At 36.2% G+C, this 25,937-nt stretch overlaps 14 protein-coding genes across 14 annotated transcripts; 7 read left to right on the top strand and 7 right to left on the bottom strand.

Annotated features, from left to right (window-relative positions):
• Nucleotides 1-292: 292 nt before the first annotated feature.
• Nucleotides 293-1,524, bottom strand: FDP41_004047 (uncharacterized protein; the record flags this gene model as incomplete). The annotated part of the gene is made up of 2 exons (XM_044707419.1): nucleotides 293-376; nucleotides 448-1,524. 2 exons carry the CDS (start codon nucleotides 1,522-1,524, stop codon nucleotides 293-295), a joined length of 1,161 nt encoding a protein of 386 aa, XP_044561465.1.
• Nucleotides 1,525-1,674: 150 nt separating this feature from the next.
• Nucleotides 1,675-4,122, top strand: FDP41_004046 (uncharacterized protein; the record flags this gene model as incomplete). The annotated part of the gene is made up of 8 exons (XM_044707418.1): nucleotides 1,675-2,466; nucleotides 2,672-3,059; nucleotides 3,120-3,184; nucleotides 3,241-3,364; nucleotides 3,443-3,515; nucleotides 3,577-3,608; nucleotides 3,671-3,854; nucleotides 3,912-4,122. The coding sequence occupies 8 exons, from the start codon at nucleotides 1,675-1,677 to the stop codon at nucleotides 4,120-4,122; spliced, it is 1,869 nt and encodes a 622-aa protein (XP_044561464.1).
• A 171-nt stretch (nucleotides 4,123-4,293) lies between these two features.
• On the bottom strand, nucleotides 4,294-6,530 carry FDP41_004045 (uncharacterized protein; the record flags this gene model as incomplete). The annotated part of the gene is made up of 3 exons (XM_044707417.1): nucleotides 4,294-4,642; nucleotides 4,710-4,793; nucleotides 4,843-6,530. 3 exons carry the CDS (start codon nucleotides 6,528-6,530, stop codon nucleotides 4,294-4,296), a joined length of 2,121 nt encoding a protein of 706 aa, XP_044561463.1.
• Nucleotides 6,531-9,176: 2,646 nt separating this feature from the next.
• FDP41_004044 (uncharacterized protein) lies at nucleotides 9,177-9,479 on the bottom strand (the record flags this gene model as incomplete). Its single annotated transcript, XM_044707416.1, has 1 exon — nucleotides 9,177-9,479. One exon carries the CDS (start codon nucleotides 9,477-9,479, stop codon nucleotides 9,177-9,179), a length of 303 nt encoding a protein of 100 aa, XP_044561462.1.
• Nucleotides 9,480-9,864: 385 nt separating this feature from the next.
• FDP41_004043 (uncharacterized protein) lies at nucleotides 9,865-11,166 on the top strand (the record flags this gene model as incomplete). Its single annotated transcript, XM_044707415.1, has 3 exons — nucleotides 9,865-10,074; nucleotides 10,136-10,444; nucleotides 10,576-11,166. The coding sequence occupies 3 exons, from the start codon at nucleotides 9,865-9,867 to the stop codon at nucleotides 11,164-11,166; spliced, it is 1,110 nt and encodes a 369-aa protein (XP_044561461.1).
• An 18-nt stretch (nucleotides 11,167-11,184) lies between these two features.
• On the top strand, nucleotides 11,185-12,255 carry FDP41_004042 (uncharacterized protein; the record flags this gene model as incomplete). The annotated part of the gene is made up of 1 exon (XM_044707414.1): nucleotides 11,185-12,255. The coding sequence occupies one exon, from the start codon at nucleotides 11,185-11,187 to the stop codon at nucleotides 12,253-12,255; it is 1,071 nt and encodes a 356-aa protein (XP_044561460.1).
• Nucleotides 12,256-13,270: 1,015 nt separating this feature from the next.
• FDP41_004041 (uncharacterized protein) lies at nucleotides 13,271-15,496 on the bottom strand (the record flags this gene model as incomplete). Its single annotated transcript, XM_044707413.1, has 1 exon — nucleotides 13,271-15,496. One exon carries the CDS (start codon nucleotides 15,494-15,496, stop codon nucleotides 13,271-13,273), a length of 2,226 nt encoding a protein of 741 aa, XP_044561459.1.
• Nucleotides 15,497-15,881: 385 nt separating this feature from the next.
• FDP41_004040 (uncharacterized protein) lies at nucleotides 15,882-17,669 on the top strand (the record flags this gene model as incomplete). The annotated part of the gene is made up of 1 exon (XM_044707412.1): nucleotides 15,882-17,669. The coding sequence occupies one exon, from the start codon at nucleotides 15,882-15,884 to the stop codon at nucleotides 17,667-17,669; it is 1,788 nt and encodes a 595-aa protein (XP_044561458.1).
• Nucleotides 17,670-17,886: 217 nt separating this feature from the next.
• FDP41_004039 (uncharacterized protein) lies at nucleotides 17,887-18,924 on the bottom strand (the record flags this gene model as incomplete). The annotated part of the gene is made up of 1 exon (XM_044707410.1): nucleotides 17,887-18,924. The coding sequence occupies one exon, from the start codon at nucleotides 18,922-18,924 to the stop codon at nucleotides 17,887-17,889; it is 1,038 nt and encodes a 345-aa protein (XP_044561457.1).
• Nucleotides 18,925-19,170: 246 nt separating this feature from the next.
• Nucleotides 19,171-20,220, bottom strand: FDP41_004038 (uncharacterized protein; the record flags this gene model as incomplete). The annotated part of the gene is made up of 1 exon (XM_044707409.1): nucleotides 19,171-20,220. The coding sequence occupies one exon, from the start codon at nucleotides 20,218-20,220 to the stop codon at nucleotides 19,171-19,173; it is 1,050 nt and encodes a 349-aa protein (XP_044561456.1).
• Nucleotides 20,221-20,589: 369 nt separating this feature from the next.
• Nucleotides 20,590-22,171, top strand: FDP41_004037 (uncharacterized protein; the record flags this gene model as incomplete). Its single annotated transcript, XM_044707408.1, has 2 exons — nucleotides 20,590-21,620; nucleotides 21,706-22,171. 2 exons carry the CDS (start codon nucleotides 20,590-20,592, stop codon nucleotides 22,169-22,171), a joined length of 1,497 nt encoding a protein of 498 aa, XP_044561455.1.
• Nucleotides 22,172-22,232: 61 nt separating this feature from the next.
• FDP41_004036 (uncharacterized protein) lies at nucleotides 22,233-23,327 on the top strand (the record flags this gene model as incomplete). Its single annotated transcript, XM_044707407.1, has 1 exon — nucleotides 22,233-23,327. One exon carries the CDS (start codon nucleotides 22,233-22,235, stop codon nucleotides 23,325-23,327), a length of 1,095 nt encoding a protein of 364 aa, XP_044561454.1.
• A 54-nt stretch (nucleotides 23,328-23,381) lies between these two features.
• Nucleotides 23,382-24,229, top strand: FDP41_004035 (uncharacterized protein; the record flags this gene model as incomplete). Its single annotated transcript, XM_044707406.1, has 2 exons — nucleotides 23,382-23,832; nucleotides 23,904-24,229. The coding sequence occupies 2 exons, from the start codon at nucleotides 23,382-23,384 to the stop codon at nucleotides 24,227-24,229; spliced, it is 777 nt and encodes a 258-aa protein (XP_044561453.1).
• An 85-nt stretch (nucleotides 24,230-24,314) lies between these two features.
• On the bottom strand, nucleotides 24,315-25,889 carry FDP41_004034 (uncharacterized protein; the record flags this gene model as incomplete). The annotated part of the gene is made up of 3 exons (XM_044707405.1): nucleotides 24,315-24,976; nucleotides 25,036-25,119; nucleotides 25,739-25,889. 3 exons carry the CDS (start codon nucleotides 25,887-25,889, stop codon nucleotides 24,315-24,317), a joined length of 897 nt encoding a protein of 298 aa, XP_044561452.1.
• Nucleotides 25,890-25,937: the final 48 nt, after the last annotated feature.

Here is a 25,937-nt window from a genome sequence, read left to right as displayed (position 1 = left end):
ATGGAATATCAGGTGGTGAATAATTTTGGCGAACGCCAGCAAGGAATTTGGTTTGCAACTGCTTGATGTTGTGGTTGTCGACAACAACCCATGCTGTCATCCTTGATCATCATCACTTGCTTGTTTGCCGAAAACAGGTAACAAGTCATTACATTGCCCATCTCTTATTGGTTTCAAGGAGCGATGACTGTTTTGGTTTTTCCAATGTCAGGTAACATTTAACTTTAGCTCTCATTCGCTTAGCGCCATTCTTATACACAAATTGAAATGTCTCTTGTCAGTCACAACTGCCCTAATAATGGTTGACATTAATAAATGAAGAAATCATTGTGGCAAATTCGTGTGGATTGTCAATATGAACCCAATGTGATGCATTCTGTATACGGAGCGAGATAAGATAAAGACCAATAAAATTACCAAAATATCAATAAATGGGCAATCTCTTACCTTGATTGTTTCGAAAGTGGCATTCGGGAAAAAGGATTTGGAAATTATTTCATACTCGTCAGTGACATACATTGATTTTTCTCCTCTCAAGAACAATACATTATCTCCAGCATATTGAATAGGAGCTTGGAGTGAGTAAATTCCAAGAGGGTTCTCTCTAGTTTTGAAAGGAAACGAACCAAGCTGAGGAAGATACTCTTCAATGACATCCAAATGGCATCTCCAAGCCCACTGAGCTCCTGCTGTTTCACCATTGTTTTCTTTGATTCGAATGAGATTTGTCAACAGGAAGAGTCTCGCTTCAGGATTAATTCCTCCAGCTTTGGCTAAAATATGTTCTGCTTCTGTTCGTGTTTGCAAAGTCAACAAATTAATTCTTCTCATTGCGTCAATATATTGCTTAATCACCCATCTTTCATCTTTAGTGTAATCCACAGGTGATACATCTACAATGACCGCCTTGTTGATCCGTTGTAACAATGTTGTATTATTATTGAGGGTTTCTCTCAACATTAAATTCATGACCGCTTTGCCACTCATTGAATGAGCAACGATATTCACTTTTTCAAGTTTCAATTCATCCATCACTGAGACAATATCATCCGATAAATCATCATAACTCATCGTGGTAGTATGGGAGCTTCTTCCATGATTCCTAGAGTCCAACAAAAAGCAATCTCCATTCGCAGCAAGAATATTATGATACTTGTTCATAATTGAAACATAATTCTGACCACTTCCGAGCAATCCATGAAGGAAAAATGTTGGAATATCTCTCTTTTGGAGATTAGTAGATGTTGAATTGGAGTTATTGTTACAGTCATTGTTCATCATTTGCTTCATGTATTCATCTTTCGGAATCTGCTTTCCGTTTTGGACAAAATTCAGAAAGAACAGATATGGATTCCCTTCTCTAATGATTGTTGAAGTATTTGATTGTGGTGCGAGTCTAGAAGATTTTGTGGAATACTTTCTTGTTTGAAAACTAGTAGTTGTAGCTCCCAACCAAGAAGCCTTTCGCAAAAGATGACAGCAGGGACGGAGATGGAAGAGAAGGGAGGAAGTTTTCATGAGCATTTTTATGGAACTTTTTTTTCTGTTGTTGAAAAATTAGACAATTGGTCATTAATTTCGCAAAATTAAATTGACAATTTGCATCGCCGAACATATTCGCTCCACTGTACTGGTATAGGTAATTATAATTTATTGGCCTCAAGTTTACAAAAAATGCAACCACAACAACACACGGGTAGAGATTCTGACTTGGAAGCTGCTGCCTCAACCTCGGATGCGCTGAATGCTTCTTCCGAAAGGATACAGCAACAACCATTGCTGATGATGCAAGAGCACACTCCATTGTTGCATCTTGACAAGATTCAACATTTCCATCAACAAGAACAACATGAAAGCAACGACGACGACATGAATCATAACAATTATGATCAACAGCAACCAACCACCAATTCCAACAATACGAACAACAACAACAACAATAATCATCATCATTCATCGGAAATTCCAAAAGGACCCAAATTAAGCCCCCGATTCAAAAGAAAGATCTTTATCAAAGAAGACTCTCATAAGCCTCTCGTTTCATCCTCTTCATTAATTTCCATTCCCGTCGTCCCAGTTGTTGATTTACCTTCTGCTGCCTTGAGTATCACCAAAATCCTCGCCATCTACACCGGAGGTACCATTGGTATGAAAAAGTTTTCAGATGGCTATCATCCTGTGAGAGGTTATTTACGTAAAAAGTTGGCTCAATTATCTCAATTCAATGATGCTCGACATCGAAAGTTATATTTGAAAATGGCTGGAGTGATCAATGATCAAGATACGGAAGAAACTGAAAGAGCCAAAATGGATCAATGGTTTTCAACTCCGAGAAGTGATGATGGATGTGTTGCTTTGTATCAATTATTGGAATTTGACCCAATTTTGGATTCAAGTAATATGGGATATAAAGATTGGGTGAAAATTGCTCAATGTATTTCGGATCATTATGATGATTATGATTGTGTAGGTTTTTGACCATTCATGAGATCTCTTTAATGATGGAAGAAATGAATAATTTAATATATTTATTGAATATCGTGAATAATGTAATATATTTATTGATTGAATACTGTTGAATGAAAATTATGAATATATTATGAATGAAAATTGTGAATAATGTGAATACTGTAAATATGATGAAATGAATGAAAATAATGAACGTTTTCAGTTCATTGTATTGCACGGAACAGATACCATGTGTTACACAGCTTCTGCTTTAAGTTTTATGTTTCGACATTTAGCCAAGACAGTTATTTTGACAGGTTCTCAAATACCCATTTCACAGACAAGAAATGATGGATTCGATAATTTATTAGGAGCTATCACCATTGCCTCAAAATTATACATTCCAGAAGTTTGTGTTTTTTTCCATAACAAGTTATTTAGAGGAAATAGATGTACCAAGATGGATGCTGGAGATTTAAGTGCTTTTGATTCTCCAAATATTGCACCACTAGTGAAACTTGGTATTGATATGGAAGTCAATTGGGCCTTGATTCGACCTCCACCAGGACAAAATCAAGAATTTCGAATGATTCCAATTTCAAATAGCAATGGTATGTTAAATATTTTTATTCGTGATATTCATTCATGAAATCATCGATGTTCTTGTACAGTTGGTATGCTGAGAATATTTCCTGGTATTAGTACAAGCTTAATGTCAAACTTCTTCTTGCCTCCAGTAAGTAATAGTTTTTTTTATTTTGTGATTGAATGCTCATCATATAATGATGATAGACGGAAGGAGTTGTTATGCTATCGTATGGAGTTGGAAATGTACCCTCTACCAGATCTGACTTCTTGAAATGCATCAAAGAAGCAACAGAAAGAGGAGTAGTAATTGTGAATTGCACACAATGCTGTAAGTTTGTTCATGTCCCCCTCAGTAACGAAAAAAGAGTCTAACTTGGAGAATGTTGCAAAAATTTTAATGAATCAGTCAAAGGAGCTGTGTCTGCCTCTTATAAAACAGGCTCAGTATTATATGAGCTTGGTGTTGTGAGTGGATCAGAGTAAGTCATAAGTTTTCTATCACAGTTGAATTGTGAAATTTTTTCATTTCTTTCAATATAGCATGACACCAGAGGCAGCCGTCACGAAATTAAGTAGGTAATTTAGAGATCATCCGATTTTTAATGATGTAATATTTCTTACATGGTCACAACAGTGTATTTAATAAGCTGTGATATGGATCTCGAGGAAGTGAAACGACTACTAACAGTGGACCTTCGAGGTGAATTAACCAAGGTTGTTCCTGTTTCGAAATATTCTCTTCGAGAGAGGGGTTTTGTCAGTGCCGTTTGTAAGGCCTTAAATTTCCACGGTGGAGAATCTGACATGAAGGAAGTGAGGTGAGTTACTGAAATAATGATCTCTAATACAATCAATTCTAACACTTTTTTTAAAAGTGATGCTTTATTGCCCGTGATTATGTGCAATCTTGGAGCGATTGGAGCTGTAGACGAAATGAGAAGATTATTGGAAGTTGAAGGTGTTGATCCAAATATACAGGACTATGACAAACGTACCGCTCTGCATTTAGCTGCTGTAGAAGGACAACTCAATATGGTACAACTTTTGGTGGAATACGGAGCTGACATTAATTGCAAAGATAGGTGAGTACCATTAATTCAAATCGATTGGTGATGGCAACATTGAATCAATTATTCTCAATAATTTATTTGACCTCGCTTAAATGAGATGGGGAAATACACCATATGGAGAAGCTAAAAATGCAGGAAAAAAGGATATTGTAGAGTATTTTGAAAGTCTTGATGTAGAGCTTGAATACTAATCGGATTCATTCATTGTCCTAAACTTTGATTGCATCGTTTTGAAATGCTTTAACAGTTCTTCAATACTTTCTTCAGAATTTTTGTTTTCCTCTGTTTCAGCTATCTGTTGACCTGCTGTTTGTATCATACATAATGTATTGACACATTCTAAGCGTTTGCTTAGCTTGCTGTATGCTGTGCTTTGGGGTAATAACATTAACAGACCATACAATGTTTTCAATAAATAAGAATGTTTCTGAGGCTCCAATAATTGCAGCCGTAAATCCACAAATATTGGTGATTCTAAAAGTTGAATCAAGTTGTCGATTTGAGTTAAAAATTCGACTGTCACCTCTACCTCAGAGCTAAATGGTTATGGATATTGGAGTGAGTGATCAACGTAACGTTCATGTGTTTAAAGTTGATACTTACAAACTTGAGACAAGATAGCTTGCCAACTCGTATTGGTTGGCAAGTAAGCACAGAGTAAGAGTTGCAATAGAATTATGGCACCAACTAATTAAAAATGATAAGAATACACAACTCAAACACATGAAAAACATACCTTCTAAATAAATCAAAAAATAATTTTTGACCTTCTCGAGAGGTTTTACACTTCTTAATCGAGTTTCTCAACCCCAATAATTCCTTACTTGTTAAGAGAATCATGTTCAGAGTTTGAACCAGAGTAGAAGTAAATTCCACATTACTTTGCTTGGTATCGAGTAAAATATTCGCCAATTCCTTGAAAATCTTTTCTGGGTTCAACATGACACTAAGTTTTCTGAAAATAAATCCAGCCTTTGCCAATAAATTGTTGTCGTTTTGAAACATTTGAACCAAACTTCTTAAAAACTTTTGAAAGTTTTCTTCTGTTGTGGAAATGATAGCGAGAACTTGTAAATCTAGAGAGACAACATCTTCATTTGGATCGGATAAGGATTTTAACAGGAGAGCAAAAATGATGTCAATATGTTTCATCACTCGATCCAAATTCTTGTTTAGTAAAATGTGACACCATTTTAAGGCACAAATTCTGTTAGGAATGTTAGGTTTTTGCAATTCAGTTTTGATAACCTTCATAACGTCACTAAATGATATCATTTGATCTGGAGTGGATTTATCTTCAATAATTCGCATTATTTCATTATTGGCATTGGTACTTGCATTTCTCAGGTCAATCTCATTACTTGAAATATGTTGTAAAATAGCACCAATAATTTGTGCGTGATAGGGCAGAACTTTTCTCTTGTCGAACTGTAAAAATTTGTAAATCCAAAATATAGCTATTTGTTTTGCCAAAGTGCTTCCAGGAACGTTCTCACAATGTGTGATCAGAATTTTGATAAGTGGACCACAATCTATGGAGTCAAATGAATATTCAATTTCTGAAAGAAATTCTTCAAGAGTGGTTTTAGCTTGATTGATGATTTCTCTATTGGGATCACTAAGCATATCAAATATTCCAGAAAGAAAATGAGGTAAATATTCAAGTAAATCAATATCAGGAACTGAGTCAAGAATAACAATCCAACTCAACAAAAATTGTCTCACGAATGGATCATTGGTGTTGATACGCTTACTGAGCTCTGGAATAAATTGATCAACATTAAAGTTTTCATCTTCTGTGACAATATCTTTTACAAGTCTATCCAAGACTACATTCGCGTTTTGGACTGTTGAATCTGGGTCCCCACTCAACTTGCACAATCGGTCGAATATCATGTGAAAATAATTTGGAATAATTTTTCCTCTTGCAATTTTTGCTACATTGTACATGGATTCAGAAGCGTGAAATCTCACTTTTGCATCTTGATCTCCAAAACATCGAAGTATGGGAGGAATTAAGTCATCCAAATACTTTCCAATGTCTTTATAAAGTGCCACAGCACATGAACCGAGAGCCCATAATCCTCCCTTTTTCATATTTGGTTGAATCGAGTCAACAAGTTGGACGGTCAGATATCGGATCAACTTTTTAACCAATAATTCTCCTTTTCTCAACTTTTCCTCTTGATTTAGCTCTGAATGATCATTTGTTGTTGCTGGAGGTTCCGATGATGAATCTACCGTTTGTAATAATTTACAGACCAATCTCTCAATTTCTTCTCCACCCGATTTTCTCTTATCTTTCAGCTTGTCGCTCAAATTTCGGATCAAGGTCTGATGAATATGTGGAATAATATCACCAAATTCATTGTCCAACGAGGTTGAAACGGATGAAAGCGATGCACTTGAGGCTGAATGTTGCATTTTTTTTAATTTATTTTTTTTTTTAAAAAAAATCAAAAGATTTGCGAAAAGGAGCATCCTTCAAAGTAAGAGATCAAAAAAAGCTCTCGTCACAGTTCTTGTCTTGCCTGACCTCTAATGGCCATTCTGGTTTTCCTCCTTGATCAGAAGGGTCATCCTTATGGAAAAGTGTCCTTTGGAGTCTTAAAAGCTAAAGGCTTCATTGGTTTCAGAATGGATTATTGTTTGATTCAACAGGCTGCTCTTTACCCAATTCTTTTTTCTCCCGAGAAAATCACTTTTCCATTCTAATTTGGAGTCTCATTTTTGTGAGTTTTTGTTTGTGAGCTTACTTTTTAATGAATATAAAAGTCAGGTAATTAAGGTTCTCACACATCAAATCCGAAGAAAAGCACATGAGACATCTTATTCGGTTGTCACAACAAGAAAACAATAACCGAAATGCCTTCATGTTTTCCTTCTCCTCTTTCGAAGAAGAGCAACAGAAAATACAAACAACTCATTGATTCTTCTTTTGATGACATTGCTTACATCATCATTCCATTCTTGAATCAAAATGAGATCATTTGATTTACTGGTGTTTGTTCATCATGGAGAAGAATTGTTATTTCCTATTCCGAAGGCAAATTCTGCAACAAGTTGTATTGTAGAAAACGTTTTAAAACATTACCAATGGAAACAAAGGACAAGAGTGATCATCAACAAGTTCTTTCAATGTTTTCACATTTTGAATTCTCTGATTGTCATTTGACTTCCTTGCAATTTAAAACAATATTCATGTCTCCCAAACTATCATCATTGAAATTAGTATGCACAAATTTTGAAATGTTTCCTTCTGACTCACTAACACTCTTGACAATTAATTATGTCAATCTCTCTCTTGAAACTATTAAGAATCTAATACAATTGAAGAAATTGAAGAAATTACATCTATTATCAACAAAAATTGATTGTGAAAGCATTGATTTTATTATTAATGGTCCATTGAAATTGGAAAGTCTTTCTATTTCAGAGCGTAAATTATCTCAAAGAAATTTTATGATCATATTCAATCCTCATAATCAATCATCCCTTAAAGACCTTAATATTAGGAGCTATTATAGTAATGAAGTTTTTAATTTTGATATTGATACAACTAAATTTCCTTATTTAACTGTGAATATTATTGATCAAATATTAAATAAGGACATGGAACAACTCACGATTGGGCATCTTGATGCAAAATCATCCTTGACTTTATTAAGACTACTTTGTGGCAAATGCAATAATATAATATCATTAGCTCTTTGGAGAGGCCAATTAATGACAGCTTGTGGAAAATATATATACAATTTAAAACATTTGACACAATTAGATCTAATTGTGTCAAATGTTCTTTCTGTAAAACACAACCAGAAATCTGCAAATATATTTTTGCTATGAAAAGTCTGACCCATATTGACCTCTCAGATTGTGAAATTGGAGATGAAGGTTTAAAATATTTTTCACATCATAACTTGGATAATATACATGTTTCGAAGACGTAAACAACAAGAATCGTTTGGTTAATTTAGAGGAACAGATGGGTTTGTAGTCTCTCCAAACACCCGACCTTAATAAAGGTCCGGTGTTTGTGGGATTTTCTGCATATTTTGTCAATTGACTTTATTCAGCAGAGTCCCGAGTATTAATTAAGATTTGAGAAGGTAAAAAACTCCAAAAACCGCTCAGCGGAAAAAAGGAGAAAACCAAAGAAACGCAAGGAAGTAGGACGGAGGAAGGCAGAGACAAAGATTCTAAGATGTGAAGCGCAAGAAGTCACATTAAGCAATTGCTTGATAAATCCATGAAAATAAGATAACATGATGAATTAAATACATGAAATTAAAATAATAAAATATATAGTTAGCTCAGTAAAATCCTTGTCGTAAAGATTCGATCAAGGTGGACCTGCACTGTCTCAATGTTCTTCCTTACCACAAGAACATTCCGATCAGCGAAAAAGGTACCTTAGAAGCTTAAGAAAGCAAGTGGGTGGGAAGTCACTAAGCAAATCAAAACGCACGAATATGCCAAAAATTTTTTGAGCATGAAAATATTTTTCGTTGCTCAACCAAACTCTTTTAATGTTTACAATCGAAACATTCATGCCCTTCACTTCGTTCAGAACATATCAGACACTAATACTAAAGTCCAACAACTTAACTCACATTGGATTTGAATATTTGATGAGTGTCAAGTTTCGGCGCCCTTTGGAACTTCTTTCTCTTTCTGACAAAATTAGTAATAAGGGAACAATTCATTTTGACATTGGTCATACTATTAATGTAAAAACTCTCTTTATTTGTGATATAAGTATGGATTATAGGGGTGTAATCTCAATTCTACAAAACTGTACAATAGAAGAATTACGTATAAACAAACCCCATAAATGGTTTCTTGGAGCACTGACAATTAAAAAGCTTTCAAAGAAGAAACATGTGAAAGTTGAAATGTTTTAATTAAATAGATAAAGTTTAATAGTTGGATGGAATCAAATTTTTGTGGCTATTGTTGATGGAGTTGCTATCCATCCAAGCAATCATCGCCATTGTTCTCCTCATTGGGTCATTTGAGTATAGAGTTGCCATGAGAGATGGATTATTGTGAAATATGTTGTAAATAGCATCAATAATTTGTGTGATAGGGCAGAACTTTCTTGTCGAATTGTAAAATTTGTAAATCCAAAATTTCTCTATTGGGATCACTAAGCATATCAAATATTCCAGAAAGAAAATGAGGTAAATATTCAAGTAAATCAATATCAGGAACTGAGTCAAGAATAACAATCCAACTCAACAAAAATTGTCTCACAAATGGATCATTGGTGTTGATATGCTTACTGAGCTCTGGAATAAATTGATCAACATTAAAATTTTCATCTTCTGTTACAATATCTTTGGTATACCTGATTTTGCTCTGAATGATCATTTGTTGTTGGACGTTCCGATGCCGAATCTACTGTCTTCAACAATTCTTACAAACCAATCTCTCAATTTCCTCTCCATCCGATTTTCTCGTTCAACTTGTCGCTCAATGTCTGAGGAATATGTACCTTTGTAAGTGATGTATTTTTTTTAATGAAAAAATCAAGAGCAATGATTAAGGGATGATCTTCCTTTTGATTTCTCTTGATCTCAAATGACGGAAGGGATGAGAGAGGTTGAACGAAGGTCACACAGAACCACCAAACCTGAACCATCATCGTTTCCCGCCGTGATCAGTAAATTTAAAAAAATAGTCGTTTGTGATGGTTATGAAAAAAAAACAATAGTTGTCGGAGTGCAAAACAACAAAGAAAATCGATCATCAAGCCATGGAGGATCCAACAACAACAACAACAACAACACGAAGTAAATCGGTACAGGATGTGAGATCCCGTTTGAGGGAAACACAGCAAAAAAAGAAGGAATTTTATAAGTCTTCTTCTCATTCCATTCCATCCCGATTTGAAACGAAATTAAATACATCATCCATGGAAAAGAAGGGATTTGGAACGAGTAGTAGTCGATTTCAAGTATTTGTGGTATGTGCGTGCAGAGTTGAATTCCGAAATTTCGAGTTGAATGAATATAAAATCAATGAAGAGTGATTTAGGAGGTCCTAATGCATCGACCTATTCCATCAGTAGAGAAATATTGGAAAGGAGAACATCAGACTCAAAGAAAGGTTATGGATATATGGTATCAAATACGAAACGATGGTATGATGCTCCAAGAAGTACTTTTATAACTCCAGGACCCGGTTCAACAGAAACCATTCAATACTTTTCGTCGACGAGTCAACAACGAGTTCCCTCATCATCAGGAAGTCGAGCTTTTTTATCATCATCTCCCACAAAGACTAAAATTACAACAGAGACACCGCCTACAGTGGGTCCTGGAACATATAATGTGGTAAGTTTGTATTGAACTCTTTTTGTGGATGACTATGATCCATTGAACTTGCTTAAAGTCTTATTCGTCATTCGACAAAAAAAAGAGTTGGGTCTGCTGGTAAATCTTCCATGTTTGCATCAAAAACAAAGAGATTTTCGGAGGATGACCGCTCGTCATCACCCACAGATATTGTCAACCACTTTGAAGAAAGCATGGAAGAAAGATATGAGAGAGAAAACCCATCACGAGGATTATATCGAATACGGGAGAAGAAAGAATTACCTCAAGCTATATTTCGATCAACAACAAAGAGGGATATTGAAAATACAAAGCCCCAATATGAATCGATTGATATTTCAGAAATTGCAAAACCTAAATCAGCCTCCAGTAGAAGTAGAGAAATTCAAATTAATGATTATGAAAAAGATCCTCGTTCTTTCTTCTTCAAAAATGATGCAATTGATAGGTTTGGAAACTTTACAGGAAAAACACGAAAAAAGAAGCCCAAAGAACAACCAAGTCTGTACTATCCCTCCACAGATCGATTTGGCTCCAATTTGGCTGAGAAAGAAAGCAAAAAGCATATCTCTTCAAGCTTCTTTGTTAGTAATTCAAAAAGAGAGCCAAACATTCCAAAAGAAAACGAAGAAATTTATCCAGGAAAATATGATTACTCACCACTATTCGCCACAGGTAAAACAAGGACGTTCAATGCCAATAAACATGGCATATTTCTGTAAGATCAACGTCCGCAAAAAATGTCACTACAGCATTGCGAAGAAGGACGTTTTGTTCGTTTGAAGCCATCATCATCTCACAAATTGATGATAACACTCTTATTGCTTTTCATGATGACTCTTTTGTGCATTATTTTTCTGGCGCAGCAAACACAGGCAGTCAAAATTGCATCCTTCAATATTCAAGTATTTGGACAAACGAAATTGTCAAAACCCGATGTGGTTCAAACACTTCTTAAAATTACTGCCATGTACGATTTGATATTCATCATGGAAGTGAGAGATTCAAGTAACACGACCATCCCAGAATTTACACGCCAATTAAATAATTTTATTCCATCCAACAGTGTGAAATATCAATTTCAAGTCAGTGACCCACTTGGCAGAACAACTTCTAAGGAACAGTATGCGTTTCTCTATAAACCCGATGTCATCAAATTTGTGAAAACCATACAATATACAGATGTCAATAATTGGTTTGAAAGACCTCCTTTCATATTTACTTTTGAATTAGTGGCATTACCAGGTCAGACCTTTGCAATGCTCGGTTGTCATATCAAACCCACAGATGCCGTTGCTGAAATGAGTCATTTAGTGGATGTTTTTAATTATTATCAAAATGAAGCATTTGCAAGCAATACAATCATTTGTGGTGACTTTAATGCAGGATGTTCCTATGTGTCAACCAGTGATTGGAGCAATATCACCTTGAGAACAGACACTCGATTCAAATGGCTTATCAATGACACGATGGACACCACTGTTGCCAGTTCTGTTTGTCCATACGATCGATTTGTGGTTCCACAAAGCATGGCCGATAAGAGCATCCTCAAGTCTGGTAGCAAGTATGAAATTAGTCAAGTGGCAATATTTAGGTTTGATGAACAATTTGGATTGAATTCAACATTTGCACCAACAGTCTCTGACCACTATCCTATTGAAATGACCATTCGAGTCGTGAATACATCGAGTGGCATCTCACCAAAAGTGTCACAATCAACAAGGGTTTCTGCTGCCACTCATTCAACATTCTCTCGAATATTGTTTGCAATTTTGGTCTTAATTTTGGGTTGTTTGGGTTGGCCGACTTAATGGATTGCTGTCAAATCTTTTACATAGTTCGAGTCTGAAAATAACTGATCCAAAGTTGATTCTGTTTTAACTCTTGTTGAAAATTGGTCCATAAATTGCTCTGCATTATTATGCCTGGTAATTGTGTCTGGTAATTGTGGTCATTCAAAATTTTCACTTACCAATTCCCAAATCTTTACAGCATCTCATCAAAGCGTCCGTTTGATTTACATCCTTCCTTAAATTCAGGAAAAAATAGACTTCCTTCTGGCAACCCTTCAAAGTCCTTGTTATCGAGGGTTGTGGTTTGAGTGAACACCTAAGCTGTTTGATTTAACTGTCTGACCTCTCCGACTTCGAGAGGTCACAATACTATGCTTAATAATTTCATTGATTTGCATTTATGGTTAGTTTAATCTTCAAAGGAGGAACAAAGCTTTTTCGTTTTAAAGTGCTTGTAATAAAGTTCCAAGTAGAAAGTGGAAGGTCGATTAAAGGTTCTTCATTCTTCTTGCAAAGTGCTTTGAACGCTCTTGTGGTATTTCTCAAATTGAGATGGCATCCTAGTGAACATGAAATTCCAACTTTCATTGCCAACAGTACCAGTAATGCTGCAGTTATTACTCTATGAAAATGACCAATATCTCAAGTCAACCAGGAACTTTTTAGTTTTCAGTTGACTAAAAAATTTTATTCTGTCTTTTGAGCAAATCAACCAAACATCTCCAGAAAATATTTTGTAGAAAGGTTGAAGAAGAAACTACATAAGAATATCTGCAATTTCCTTCTTGAATGAATGACTATCTGAAATCAATGCCAAAACATCAATATCGGATTTCTTGGCTTCTAAATTCATCATTCCTATAGAGAATGATTTGATCGATGGAAGTTCCCATTCCGAAGCTCGACAAACACTAATCATCTCATTGATTGGTCCTAAATCGTCAGTAACAAGCTCTTGAATTTTCTAAGAAAAAAGTAATAAAATTTCAATTAATTCATAGAGAATCTCCAGACACTTAGATACAAATCCATCTTAAATGTCTTCAGTATTGATCACACTAGGACATTGCAATATCTTACTGAGTTGCTCAGAAATATAATATATCGATGGATGGAATGTTTCTTTCTGGGCTGTGTTCCACTCGGTCTCAACAAAGGCAGTTTTTGCAGACTCAGTAAAGTGTGTTGTTGCAATACAGGAACATGCTGCCAATAAGAAGAAGAGCAATTCAGATTCAGGCCAGCTCAATTGAAGTATTTCAGTCAAATTTTTCAAGATTCTCGTGTTGACTGTTTGATTGTTCAACACCACGACATCCCGTTCTTCCTTAATTCCAAGTAAGAATGCCAACTTCTTGTTGCTGGTTCGTACAGTTAATCTTAAATTTCGTTCTTGTTCGGCTCCAACATATTTAAATGAGGTAAATCCAACAAAATTAAAAACAAGTTCACATAGAGATTTGTTCGTTGGGCTGAGTAGCTTGTTTGCCAAGGTTGGAATAATTGCCAGTCTCAATACGCTGTAGCTTGTGCACTCGGCATTAGATCCCAATAATCGAAACCTCACCTCTCTGCCAAAAACATTTGAGATTGACCGTATCGCCTTTTCATATTCTAATGTGTTCTTTTGATAATTAAGTAATCTTCTAGGTAAATATGAGAGTTGAATATCGCAAAGAAGTTGATTTGACATGTTAATTAAAAGGTCTAGCAGGTAAATCTTAGTTGATTTGATGTTCGTCAAGTCGAAAATGTACTGCTTCAAAAACAGTGACGCGACAAAATCAAAACTTTTAAGCTCAGTGTCTGATTCTCGTGGATACACTTCAAATTTCTGTGGCGTCGAGCTGAATGTTTGTAAATTATTTCTCTTGTAGGTATAATATTGTTCTATGACAGCCTGACAGGTGTCTAATGTTCCACACATGGCTAGAAATTGAAACATTTCTGTGACGGACATTGATGTTGTGTTGGTGATTACTCCACTTAGTTGACACAGCTTGTACAGAATGATATCATTAAATTCGTATTTGCTTCCTGCCATAATTACAAGTGTTTGGCGATCATTGGGAGTCATGTCACCAGACAGTCCAAGAAATTGAGCATATTTTGAAGAATTAGTTCCAATCGACATTTGATAGAGGATGACCCGTTTCTTTTGTTTTTGGTTTTGAAGAGTGGTTGTCATCAAATTTTGATGAATATAAACCTTCTGATCTAACTGTTGAAGATCAGGTATGAGTTGAATAACTGATGAAAATCCATAATTTTCTTCTCCTTTGATTTGCTCAAATTCAATAATTTGAAGCTTTCCAAGAAGAAATGTACACATCTCTTGATAATAAATATTTTGGAGCGAAATGTTGTCGATAAGTTGTCGAACCATTTTGTGTTTTTTTGCGAATTCCACTCTTGATGACAATGGTATGCACATGTACACTCCAACTGAAGGCATGTCAAGAGTAGTGACAGTATCTTCACTTTGAATATTAATCGTCTCTTTGTGAAATAATTCGTTGAGCAATAATTGAATTCTACAACTTCGTGCAATGACGTGTACTGCTCTCAGGAAATTAGTCTGTCTCATCTTGACCAGGTCACTCGACAAATTCGAATCTGTATTCTCAGTACTGTTCATCATGAGAGCACAAACTTGATTATTCCATTGCACAAATTGACTCATGCTAAATAAATAAGGAGAATGCTTTTTTGCTAATTGATTGAAATACTTGGAAACATAACTAAATCTCAAAGCAGAGGTGTATGGAAGAAAGACTAAAATTCTCTGATAAATGTCTTCTGCATCGGGTAAGGTAGCAAGTAATTGCACAAGCGGAATGGATGATTCCGTGGATTGCATCGTAGTAGCAACTGGTGCCAGAGAGGAAGACAAGACTCCTCCAAAATTTGTGTTACTGCTACTCGAGGATCCCACGTTGGGTGGTAAGAATGTTGTCGGTTGAGCATTGCCACCATTTGAAGATAATGATGATGAAGCGTTGGCTCGCCCACTCTTTGAAGGAGTTTTACGAATAATATTCACTCCTGATTTTCCAGCGTTTCCTACGAGAGAAGATGATGCCTGCGCAGATGACAAGGCTTGATGTTGCGTAGTAGATGTTGTTGTTGTTGCATGGGATGAAGTATTTGGATTCGGAGGATTGGTAAAAGGGGCATTTTGATTATTTGAATGCATGTAATTCATCATCATGGGATCTACTCCATCTTCCTTCAATTGAATCAGTTGAAAGAAGAGCATTCTTTTTAATTATATATGTAATTTCTCTCTCAAGAAACAGGATGATTCCTATGAGGTTTGTTTCGGGTTGTATTTGAATAATTACTATAGTCTGTTATGATTCGTGTGTGTTTGTTCTTCTTGTTGTTTTTTGAATCCGAAAGATCCGAGAAACAACGGTTTGTTGTTGGATTGCGTTTTTTCTTTTCGAAAATGTTTTGAGTTCACAAAAATTGCCAAGAATAGATTAGGATGGACTCCATGTTTTCGGCAATAATCATGGTTGTGTGAGTCACTGCACAGAATTTCTGCATATTCATCACCTAAGACAATCTCGGAGAAAGAAATCGATTAGTCCCTTTGTTTTTTGGTATTGTTCTGAAAAGGAAATATTGTGTTTAAAAAAATGAAACGTTTGTGCAGCCCTTCGGGTCTCTTATTTCGATGGCAAGCTTCGTTGTCATCATCATCATTATGGAATCATGCTCATCCGATTCAAAAAACTTCCTTCCTGTGGAGTGGAGCAGGGACTTCTCGTTTATTGTTTTCAACAAGTATTTTCCGTGGTGGAAAACATAATTCAGTAACGGAAGACACAAAAATTCAATCATCGGAAGGGCAAAGTGTGAGCTCCGATGAAGACTATTATCAAAAAAGAAAACAAGAATTGAAGGAATATCAAGCAAAATATCCAAAATTATTACCGAGCTTGTATCCAAATCATTTTTCATTGTCTTGTAGTTTTAAAGAATTCAAAGAAAAGTATGACACGCTACAAGCTGGAGAAAAATTAAAAGACATTGAAGAGACTATTGCAGGAAGAATTATCAGCAAAAGAAAAGCAAGCTCTAAACTCTATTTCTATACCATTAGAACAACAAATGACCATCAATTGTTCCAGCTTCAAATTATGGCAAATGCTGAAAATTATGATTCCACACCGAGCGCAGAAGATGACAGCAATTTTTCAATTATTAATACAATTTTAAGAAAGGGTGACATTGTGGGAGTGAGAGGATTTCCTGCAAAATCTGGCAAAGGAGAGCTTAGCATTGTTCCAAAACAAATTACTCTTCTCAGTCCTTGCTTGCATCAATTGCCACAAAAAATTTCTTATTCTGAAGGAACTTCTCTTGATGACATTGAAAAAAGATATAGAAATAGACATTTAGATTTGCTTACTAATCATGATGAGCTGTACAATGTTTTCCTTACAAGAAGCAAGACCATTTCCTATATAAGAAAATTCTTCTCGAGTAGAGGATTTCTTGAGGTTGAAACTCCAGTACTCAGCGAGAAGAGCGGAGGTGCAAATGCTAAACCGTTCGAGACTCATCTCAACGCTATGGATATCGATCTCAAACTTCGAATTGCTCCAGAGCTATATTTAAAGCAACTTGTGATTGGAGGAATGGACAGAGTGTTCGAATTAGGGAAGGTCTTTAGAAATGAAGGAATGGATACCACACACAACCCTGAATTTACCAGTTGTGAAGCCTATCAAGCATATGCTGATTACAACGACATGATGGACATGACAGAGGAACTATTTCGAGGACTTGTGACGGAAATTAAGGGATCTCCAATTTTGCATGTTGATGGTATTGGAGAAATTGATTTTAGCAAACCTTTTAGACGAGTTTCTTTTGTCGATACGATTGAGCAACACATCAAGCAAAAGCTTCCAGATCCATCAGACCCTGATGCTGTGCACAACTTAATAGCCCTTTGCAAAACTCACAAAATTCCTTTTACTGCTGAAAAAGTGAACTATGGTTACTTGCTCGACAAATTGCTCGGACATTTTGTGGAACCTGAATGTGTACAACCAACTTTCATCATGGATCATCCTGTTGAGTTAAGTCCTCTGTCGAAATCTCATAGAAACAAAGGTCAAAATATTACTGAACGATTCGAATTGTTCATTGGAACGAAAGAGATTTGCAATGCATACACAGAGTTGAATGACCCCGAAGAACAAAGAGATCGATTCAGAAAGCAACAAGACAAAAAGAGCCAAGATGATGAAGCCCATGAAATGGATGAGGCATTTTGTAAAGCATTAGAATATGGTTTGCCACCCACTGGTGGTTGGGGAGTAGGCGTGGATCGCTTAATCATGCTTCTCACAAATAACAAATCCATTAGAGATGTCTTGTTATTCCCCATGCTCAAGCCAAAGAAAGAAGAGTAAAGACATTCTCAAATAGATAAATCTATTTATCTTCGCTGAGATCCTGATCTGTTGGTGGAAGGAGTGGTTCGAGATCGAGACTCTGTTGGTTTTCCACTAGTTGTGGTCTTTTTCGGATCGTTTGATTTACCTGCATTGGCGGACTGGTTGGCCAGGTCTTGTGGATTTTTGCCTTCCTTTGCTTTTTGCACTTTTTCATTAATATTTTCATAATTCGTTAAAAAGACCAAACGATAAGCTCTTCGCCAAAGACGTTGGTATCGAGTGTGCACTTTGAATCGTTCCACTCTTTCTTTTTCTTTTCTCTTTCTTTCTCGCTCTTCATTACGTTTCTCTTCTCCTCTTCCATGACAGCAATAGCATTTTCCAAGAATACAACTCGTTTCTGGTCTCTATTGTAATCTTGAACCAAAGTGTTGTACTTGACAGTATGCTCACTCATAAAATTGTCATATTTGGTCACAAAGTCATAGACCTGTTGTTCTGAGGTCAATCGATCGAGTTTCATGTCATTTTCTTCCTTGTGGTGATCCAATTTCAATTCTGACAGCAGTATTTCACATTGTTTGATTTGATCTTTCAGCATTTCTTCAAACTTTTTAAATTTACTCTCTGCAAGGTCTTCCCTATTTTTCAAAACAGACTCAAACTCCTCTCGTTGCGAGTTGGTCGACATTTTCAAGGCGACAAGCTCCTCCTCAAGTTTTTTCAGAGTCTCCTCTCTCGCTGACACCTCTTTTTCTCTTGAGCTTCGCACCCCAGCCAATTCTCTCTGCAATGCTTTGAGGTCAGCGTTGGATTTTTTCTCCCTTGCTGCCTTCTCATTCTTTTGATCATTCATTACTTGCTCCTCTTCCTTGGTCGTATGAAGCTTGTCAGAGTAAATATTGACCATTTCTTTCATGATATATACAAAACGCTCTAAACCTTCATCCTGTTTTGTTGGATTTGCTTGATCCACAGAAAAATGGTTCTGGCTCAAAACTTTACATAGTTGCATGAAGGTTTTTTTGATCTTGGTCGACCATTCCGGAATATCGGTATGCAAGTATTCCTTAATTTTACTCTCCAAGACACCTTCCTGCTCGAACAAATCCTGTAATAACCTATGCGACGTTTCGGGAAGTAGTTGTTTGGTTTCATCCGTGAGATGCGGAGAATATAGCGGTAAAAATTGCAAAAGCTTTGTCTGATACAAGTGTTCGTTCAATACTTTGATGATTCTCTCTCTCTCATCAGTCAATTTTTGATTCATATTGATGATATGACGTCCCTAGGAGGATCGGAATTACAAATTGTTGAAGAAGAAAATTTTTCAAATTTTTTTTTCGTAGTTGTCAAAATTTCGCGCCGAGAAGATTTGTTGCTCTGCGAAAATAAATGATGGCATGTTGACGTGATGATGATGATGGTGGTCATTGTCAATTCAACGATGAAAGTTTGTGGAATATAACCTCATGGGATGACATTCTTCCCTTGGTCGTTTCTTTAATATGTCATATTATTGATCATATCGCAAAGTATAAGGTGTTTGAATACCAATCTTTTTGAGTGCTCCAACAGGTAAGGCAAACGTTGGATCAATTGTTTTCAAAGCATACTTTTCGCCATATCCTAACAAACTCAATCCAGCAATTCCGAAAAATGTATGGAATACATCTACCGCATTATTGGGCTTGTCACTGATTCCACCCTTTTCAGTGTCCTGGCAATTGCAAATGTAATCGTGCAATTTCGCTTCATCAATCCAATGAATACGATCCATCATTCCCAAAGCACTCAATACCCACCATGAATAACAGACATCAGCCAATTTTTCTGGGCGTCCATTCAATCCACCATTGTCACACTGTCTCTCACATAGCCACCAACAAAGTGTGTCTTGGTCGATTCTATCCAATGCTTTTCCAATGGACAATGCTCCGATACATGTGAAAATTTGACCAGCATGGGATTCAGCTCCGGGGCAAACTCCAAAACCTCCATCAAAATTTTGACATGACAATACATATTGCACTGCCTTTTCGACGTTAATAAATTTTCGATTATTGATCTTGTCTCCTCTATAATTACTACATGTTTCCAATAGTCCTAATAAAGCCAAACAATTCAAAGCACAATAACTGAATCGTGTATCCACTTCTCCCCATTGATCACCTGCAAAGCTACCATCTTCTTTTTGCAACGATCCAATATAGGAACCAATCTTTTCAATTTGTTCAAGGCTTAAAAACTCTTCAATATTATCGGTCAATAAAACCAATAATTGTACTGCAGAGAGAGTATAGAGAATATGAGGATCATGATTCGGAGCACCCGAAAAGCCACCCTCTTCCTCATGATAGGAATCTCTCACAAACTGCAAAATCTTGTCTCGATTCATCTTGTCTATTTCATTTAGGAGATCCATTGCTGTTAATCCCCAATACATTCCGGACATTCTCAAATGTTCCGTAACACAATACTCGAAGGTATTGGTTTCCTTCTCCTCCAAATGTTGAATGTAGGATGTGTGAGCCTCTTTTGCGAAGGCTTGGACCGATGAAGACATTTTTTCAGTTTAATTACTTTAAAATGTTGTTAATTCAAAAGTGTGTGATGAAGTTCAGTTGTTGAGCCACGAAAGATTGTCTGTGTTTGGAATAAAGGTTGTTTAAGACCTTTGAAGAACAAAGTGAATCTGTTAGCCTTTTTGTAATAGACTATTGAGAGTTGTATGCACGTTGAAAAGGAGAGAGATTAGAATGAAAAAATGTCTCGAGTGTTGATTTCTTATCAACCAAAGAATCCGTTCTATACAACGCTCGTATTGATCAACAAGTAGGTATCTCAAAAGATGGATTCCAGAAGAATTAGAACAATGAGATAAAAACATCATGTGGTGATTCCATTCCGAACATGCAAATTCAACAACAATCAAATGGAATCCTTTCAATCCATTGCGTTGAACATTCACTCCAATTCCGAAACAATCATGGTATTGAATTTTGTTGATGTTTTCCAAATGAATTTCAATAATAGAAATAATTATACCGATCAGCCATGTATGGAGCCTTACTTTTTAAGTATTGATCTACAGAAAATAATGCCTAATCATTTGGATTTTTCAAATGGATTATTTGTCAGTGAGGTCAAGGAACAGCTTTATCTACATAGTGAGGTTCCCTGTTGGTTTGGCCTTACAAATACAGGGAAAATAGCCATCATGATTGAAGTAGAGAGAGGAGCTGATTTTAATGCGTCCTTTCAAGAAAAGTGTCGAAAGTTTAACATTGAATTACCAGAAACAGTAGTTCTGAGCTGTGACGATGATGACGAAGTTGTTAAAGAAACTCCACGAGAATCTTCGGCATCACCAAGTGTGATGTCTTCGTGTGAATCTGAGATGATAAAGTCCACATCAAGAAAGTCTGAAAAAAGGAAAGAATTGAAATTTGAACATTTGACCAAAATGAAACATGACACAAAACTATTGCTAGTGAAGGATTTTCTTCATTCTCCACTCACTCCAATTGAATATTTACAAAAAATTGCTCTCAAGACAAGAAATTTGGACGGATTTAATTTCATTGTGGGTGACCTTTCGAAAGGATTGTATTTTTATTCCAATAAGGACAAGGAGAGATGTATATATGAACTTGTACAGGGAGAATATGCAATTAGCTCAATACCTGGTCTCGACACAGCTCCCGAGGTGTTTGAGTGTGTGAGAAAAGCAAAAAAAGCATTTCTGAGGTCAGTTTCTGAATTGAGCGCTTATGACCTCGATGAAGTACCTGTTCAATATGACGAATTGAGTAAGTGGGTCAAGTCAAAACAAGAAATGGTCATGGAGAGAAGAAAACAAATGAACTCAAGCCAGGTTCTTCATGAATTGTTTTCCATCGTAGAAAAAGAGGATAAACATGGATTTGAAGAAATACATGGCATGGATTCATATTTAAAATTGCAGTAAGTGATGAAATTGTCAAATAGTTCAGTTGAAGGAAATTCCTTAATCACTAATTCTAATTCAAATTTATTATTGAACAACAAGTCCTTCATTGCTCGAATTATTACGATCCATGTTTATTAATCATCCAGTTTTTGCTACAGAGTTAAACATGATGATTCTCATACACGATTGTTCCATTCCTTCCGAGGAAGAATGCATCAAAGTTTTTGGAAAGAAGGTCGTACAAGCAAATGCCACACACAAGAGAAGAAAAGGTGTCTTAAAACCGTCTACAAGTGTTCAGAATATTATTACTCCCACAAGAGTCATTTCTATTGAAAGTCCTGAAAAACCACCTCCTCCCATGTTCTCCTTAGATCGAAAAAAGTATTTGTGCAATCTTTACATTCGAAAGTACAATCAAGATTTATTGACACGAGTGAGAAATGGTGAATTCAAATCCGACGAGTATTGGGAAAGTATACTGAATGGCTCGTCTTCTCTGGAGGATTCCTTTTACAAGTCCATTTTTCAATACTTTTACATTGACACCAATCAAGAGTTGTAAACAAATCCTTCCAGTGCGTACTCGAAAGATGAACAACCAGCAATCAAACCGGACCAAAAAAATGAAACGAAAAGAGAGTCCCACTGCCTCGATCTCGGATACGTCATCGGTGCATCGAAAGCAAGCCAAAATGACTCATGAAAATGCTCTCGATGCAATGCATCCCATAGATTTGAAACGGATGATTGAAATGTATTCCAAGGCACTCCAAAAACAAATGTTAAAATTAATTTCAAACCTTCCCAATGAAATAGTGCTAATCATTCTCGGATTTCTCTCACCTCTGGAAAGAATTTCGAGTGGACCCTTATATTGTTGTAAACACTGGTATGAATGCATTAGAAATACAGAAGATTTGTGGAAGTCCGTTTGGAAAATGTTATTTTCAACTGATGACATGCCCTATGATCCTTCAAATAGTTCTTCAAAGTTCTACCTTCAGCGAAGAGTTGACTTGTTTTTGAAACAAGGCGAAACACGTTACTGGAATTACTCGTTTGACAATTGTAATGCATCCATGCCCTGTCAATCTGAAATTATTTCCGACCATAGATCAAAGAAAAGTACAAGCTTCACTTCAGAATTTTACTTGCTCACAAAGAGACCGCAAGCCATTTGTATATGCTGTGAAGAGGGATGTGGATCTGGATATGGAGGTAATACCTTACTGATGATTGATCATCTTGAAGGAGTGTACTTTCCTCCCAACAAGACAACATTCTTCATGTTCACTTTGAAGTCCGAGTACAAGGACGTTGAATATGAATCTTGTGAATACTTTCAGTCCTTTAATGTCACTCTTTTGGCCTCACTTCCTTGGTCATTAGAGGGTCCAATCACTCTGATATCGAATAACAAAATCCTTCATCCTCGTGTGAAACAATTAGCCAGAGATTACTTGCAACTTTCAACGGACGAGTTGTTGATCAACTCTCTACACAACCAAAGTTGTGAAAGCCCACTCATGGAGCGAATGAGTCATGAAGTGAGATGGTTTCAACAGTGGTTACAGAATTTTGAGTTCTTTGGTGGCTCAGTAGTTGAACGGACAATGAAAGTCGTCGAAAACGATCAGCTTGTTGAAAGTGATGAAGATGATGACGAGGGCAAGAGTGTAGTTGTTGAAAATTCTGAATATGAAAACGATGAGGAATAACAATTATTTGTAAAGCCCAAACTATGATGATGATTCAAATAAACACTGGAAAAAATGCCTCCCTTCATCAAACAAGAAGCAACAGTCAAGTCCGAGAAGTTGATTTTAAATTCATCATCATCGGGCTCAGTGGTAGCAAAACGAAATTTTGTTGGAGTTCGGGATTTACAAAAAAGTGGAGCCTCTTCCATTGATTATGCCAACATGTTCAAGAGAAAGAGCACGAACCACACGACAACTTCTTCAAAATCATCATCGAGTTCTGCATCTAGTAGTAGTAGTGGTAGCAGCTCTTCAAAATCAAGCGATATAAAATCAACTCGTAAATCCTATGAAAGAAAATCCTCATCGGAAGTTAAGAAATCCAATAACGTGAAACGATTCAGAAAATCATCCTCCTCAAGCACGCCCAAAAAAATTGAAAAATCAGACAAAGTGCGATGGACTACCTACAAAGGGAAGAAATGTGTGATTTATAATGGAAAGAAAATAACTGGCCCAAAAGGTAGGTTTGGACAACATTTTATGCTGGCTTCAAGTTTGTGAACCCAATCTGTCGTTGAATAACATATCTAGCAATGGCCATTTACAACAAATGGAAAGAATTAAACAAAGAAGAAGCTGACATTGAAGAAGACAGTTCTCTCGAGAAAAGCAAATCCAAAAAGAAATCTTCCAAAACAAAGAAAGAACCAAAGGATGAAGCGCCAGAACAGAAGAAGCCCTTGATATTAAAGAAAAAAGGAAGCACCACAACTAACAATTCTATCACAAATTATTTAAAAAAAGAGCCAGAAACTGTTGTGGTTGACTCTAGTGATGAGGAAATTGAGGATGTTGAGTCTTTTGCATCAGACGACGAATCAGATCAAATTGAAGAAATTAACTCTGATGAGGAATAATATGAGAGACTTCAACGAATTAAACAATATTGAACTATCTTTTAGGCTGTATAAACTGGACCAAATATTCGATTTATGAAAGCATTTAATCTTCATTGCATGATTGAATCGAATTGACAAGCATTTCAGAGGTTCGTTGTTGATCTATCGCATTTGTGATCATAAATCCTTTGTAATTGACATTGGACGCGATAAAAGACTGGTAATAGTTCACTAAAAAATCAATTGAGTTTTCCAATACGAATCCTTTGTGCTTATAATAAGCGTAGAAAACAGATTGTTCATCCTGTTTGTCCACAAAATTTGCACAATGTTTCTCAATATTTCTAATAGCAATTTCATGGGAAATGAATAAATGTTGAGCCTTGCATTGTTCAAACCAAACAAGATCAGACATTGCGGCTTGATAGTATTCCTTTGAGACAAGCATGCAATTAAAAAGATCTACAGGAGTTAAGAATTTGAGCACTTGCGAAAGAGTATCATGATCCAATTTAGGATATGAATGCTTTCGAGATTCAAGAGGAACCACTAATGAACATATAGGATGCCCATGCTTCTTGAAACATTTCAACTGTTCCTGATCTGAAAATTTACAGGTGAGATCAAAACCATTTGAAATTTTTGACAGTAGCACATCAACCTTATTAAATATAAGGTAAAGTGGGGTCTTTTTAGGATAATTAGGGTCATTCAGGGTTTTAATAAAGCACCCCACAGAGTCTTCTAATCTACATGTGCGGTCATCTGTTTTTTTTGTTGGTGATGTTTCATTAATACTCAATTCTCATAAAAAAATTACTCACCTTCGTAACAGCGTTGATTAAACTCAGACAAGGATATGACGTAAAAGATGCAGTCACATGGTTTTTGAAAAGCGTTAACCCATTCTAAAAGAAGTTGATTAACGTCCACTATTCATATGCAGGCATTTATACTTACTCCTTCTGCCACACCTTTGGCCTTCTGTGTCAATACATATTAAGGGACTCTGAAGCGAACGTGAAACTGTGAAGACATTCTCAATAATTCCACAAGTCTACTTGTTTTCATCCACTGTGAAAAACCAAGAAATGTTGTTTCCCTGAATGCACACTTACTTTGACGTATTTTTCAAGATCTTCCCTCATTCCAATATTCAACTGAGAGATGAACTCTATCTTTCCCAACAAGCTGTTAAAATTTTCAATCGGAAAATGAAATAAATGTCTATAATGAAAGGCATCTTGAAGTTTCTTATCTCTCATCAACCATTTTTTAAACCTCAAAATGTCATTTAGTAGACTTTGGGGGTGGGTGAAATATGGGCATCCAACATGTTCCATAAGGGAGTGGATGCATTGAACCATTCCGTGCAGGATGGATGATCGGATGTGAACCCTCTCATTCATTTCCAGGGTGGGACAAGAGTAATATTTGATGTTTTGGATTAAGGTTGTTTTTCCAGATTCACCTGAAAAAAGGTTAGTGATTTTCCTCTTGCCCAGAGTACATTCATTCACTACATACCAGAACCCAAGAATAAAACTCTCAAAACTCGCTTCTTTTTGGGAAGGGCATCCGGCCTTAATATTTCTGTTACAGTTGGAATCTCATCGTTGCGATGATCATGATCCTGCATCATGAGTCGGTGATAGTGTTCAGTAAAGAGCTGTCCCATTTTTTAAGTTCCAAAAGGGACACGAGACAAAGACCGCAATTGTTCCAG

Source organism: Naegleria fowleri, assembly GCF_008403515.1.
Source record: "Naegleria fowleri strain ATCC 30894 chromosome Unknown tig36, whole genome shotgun sequence".
Classification (NCBI taxonomy): domain Eukaryota; phylum Heterolobosea; class Eutetramitea; order Acrasida; family Naegleriidae; genus Naegleria; species Naegleria fowleri.
This window is presented reverse-complemented; position numbering and strand designations above follow the sequence as displayed.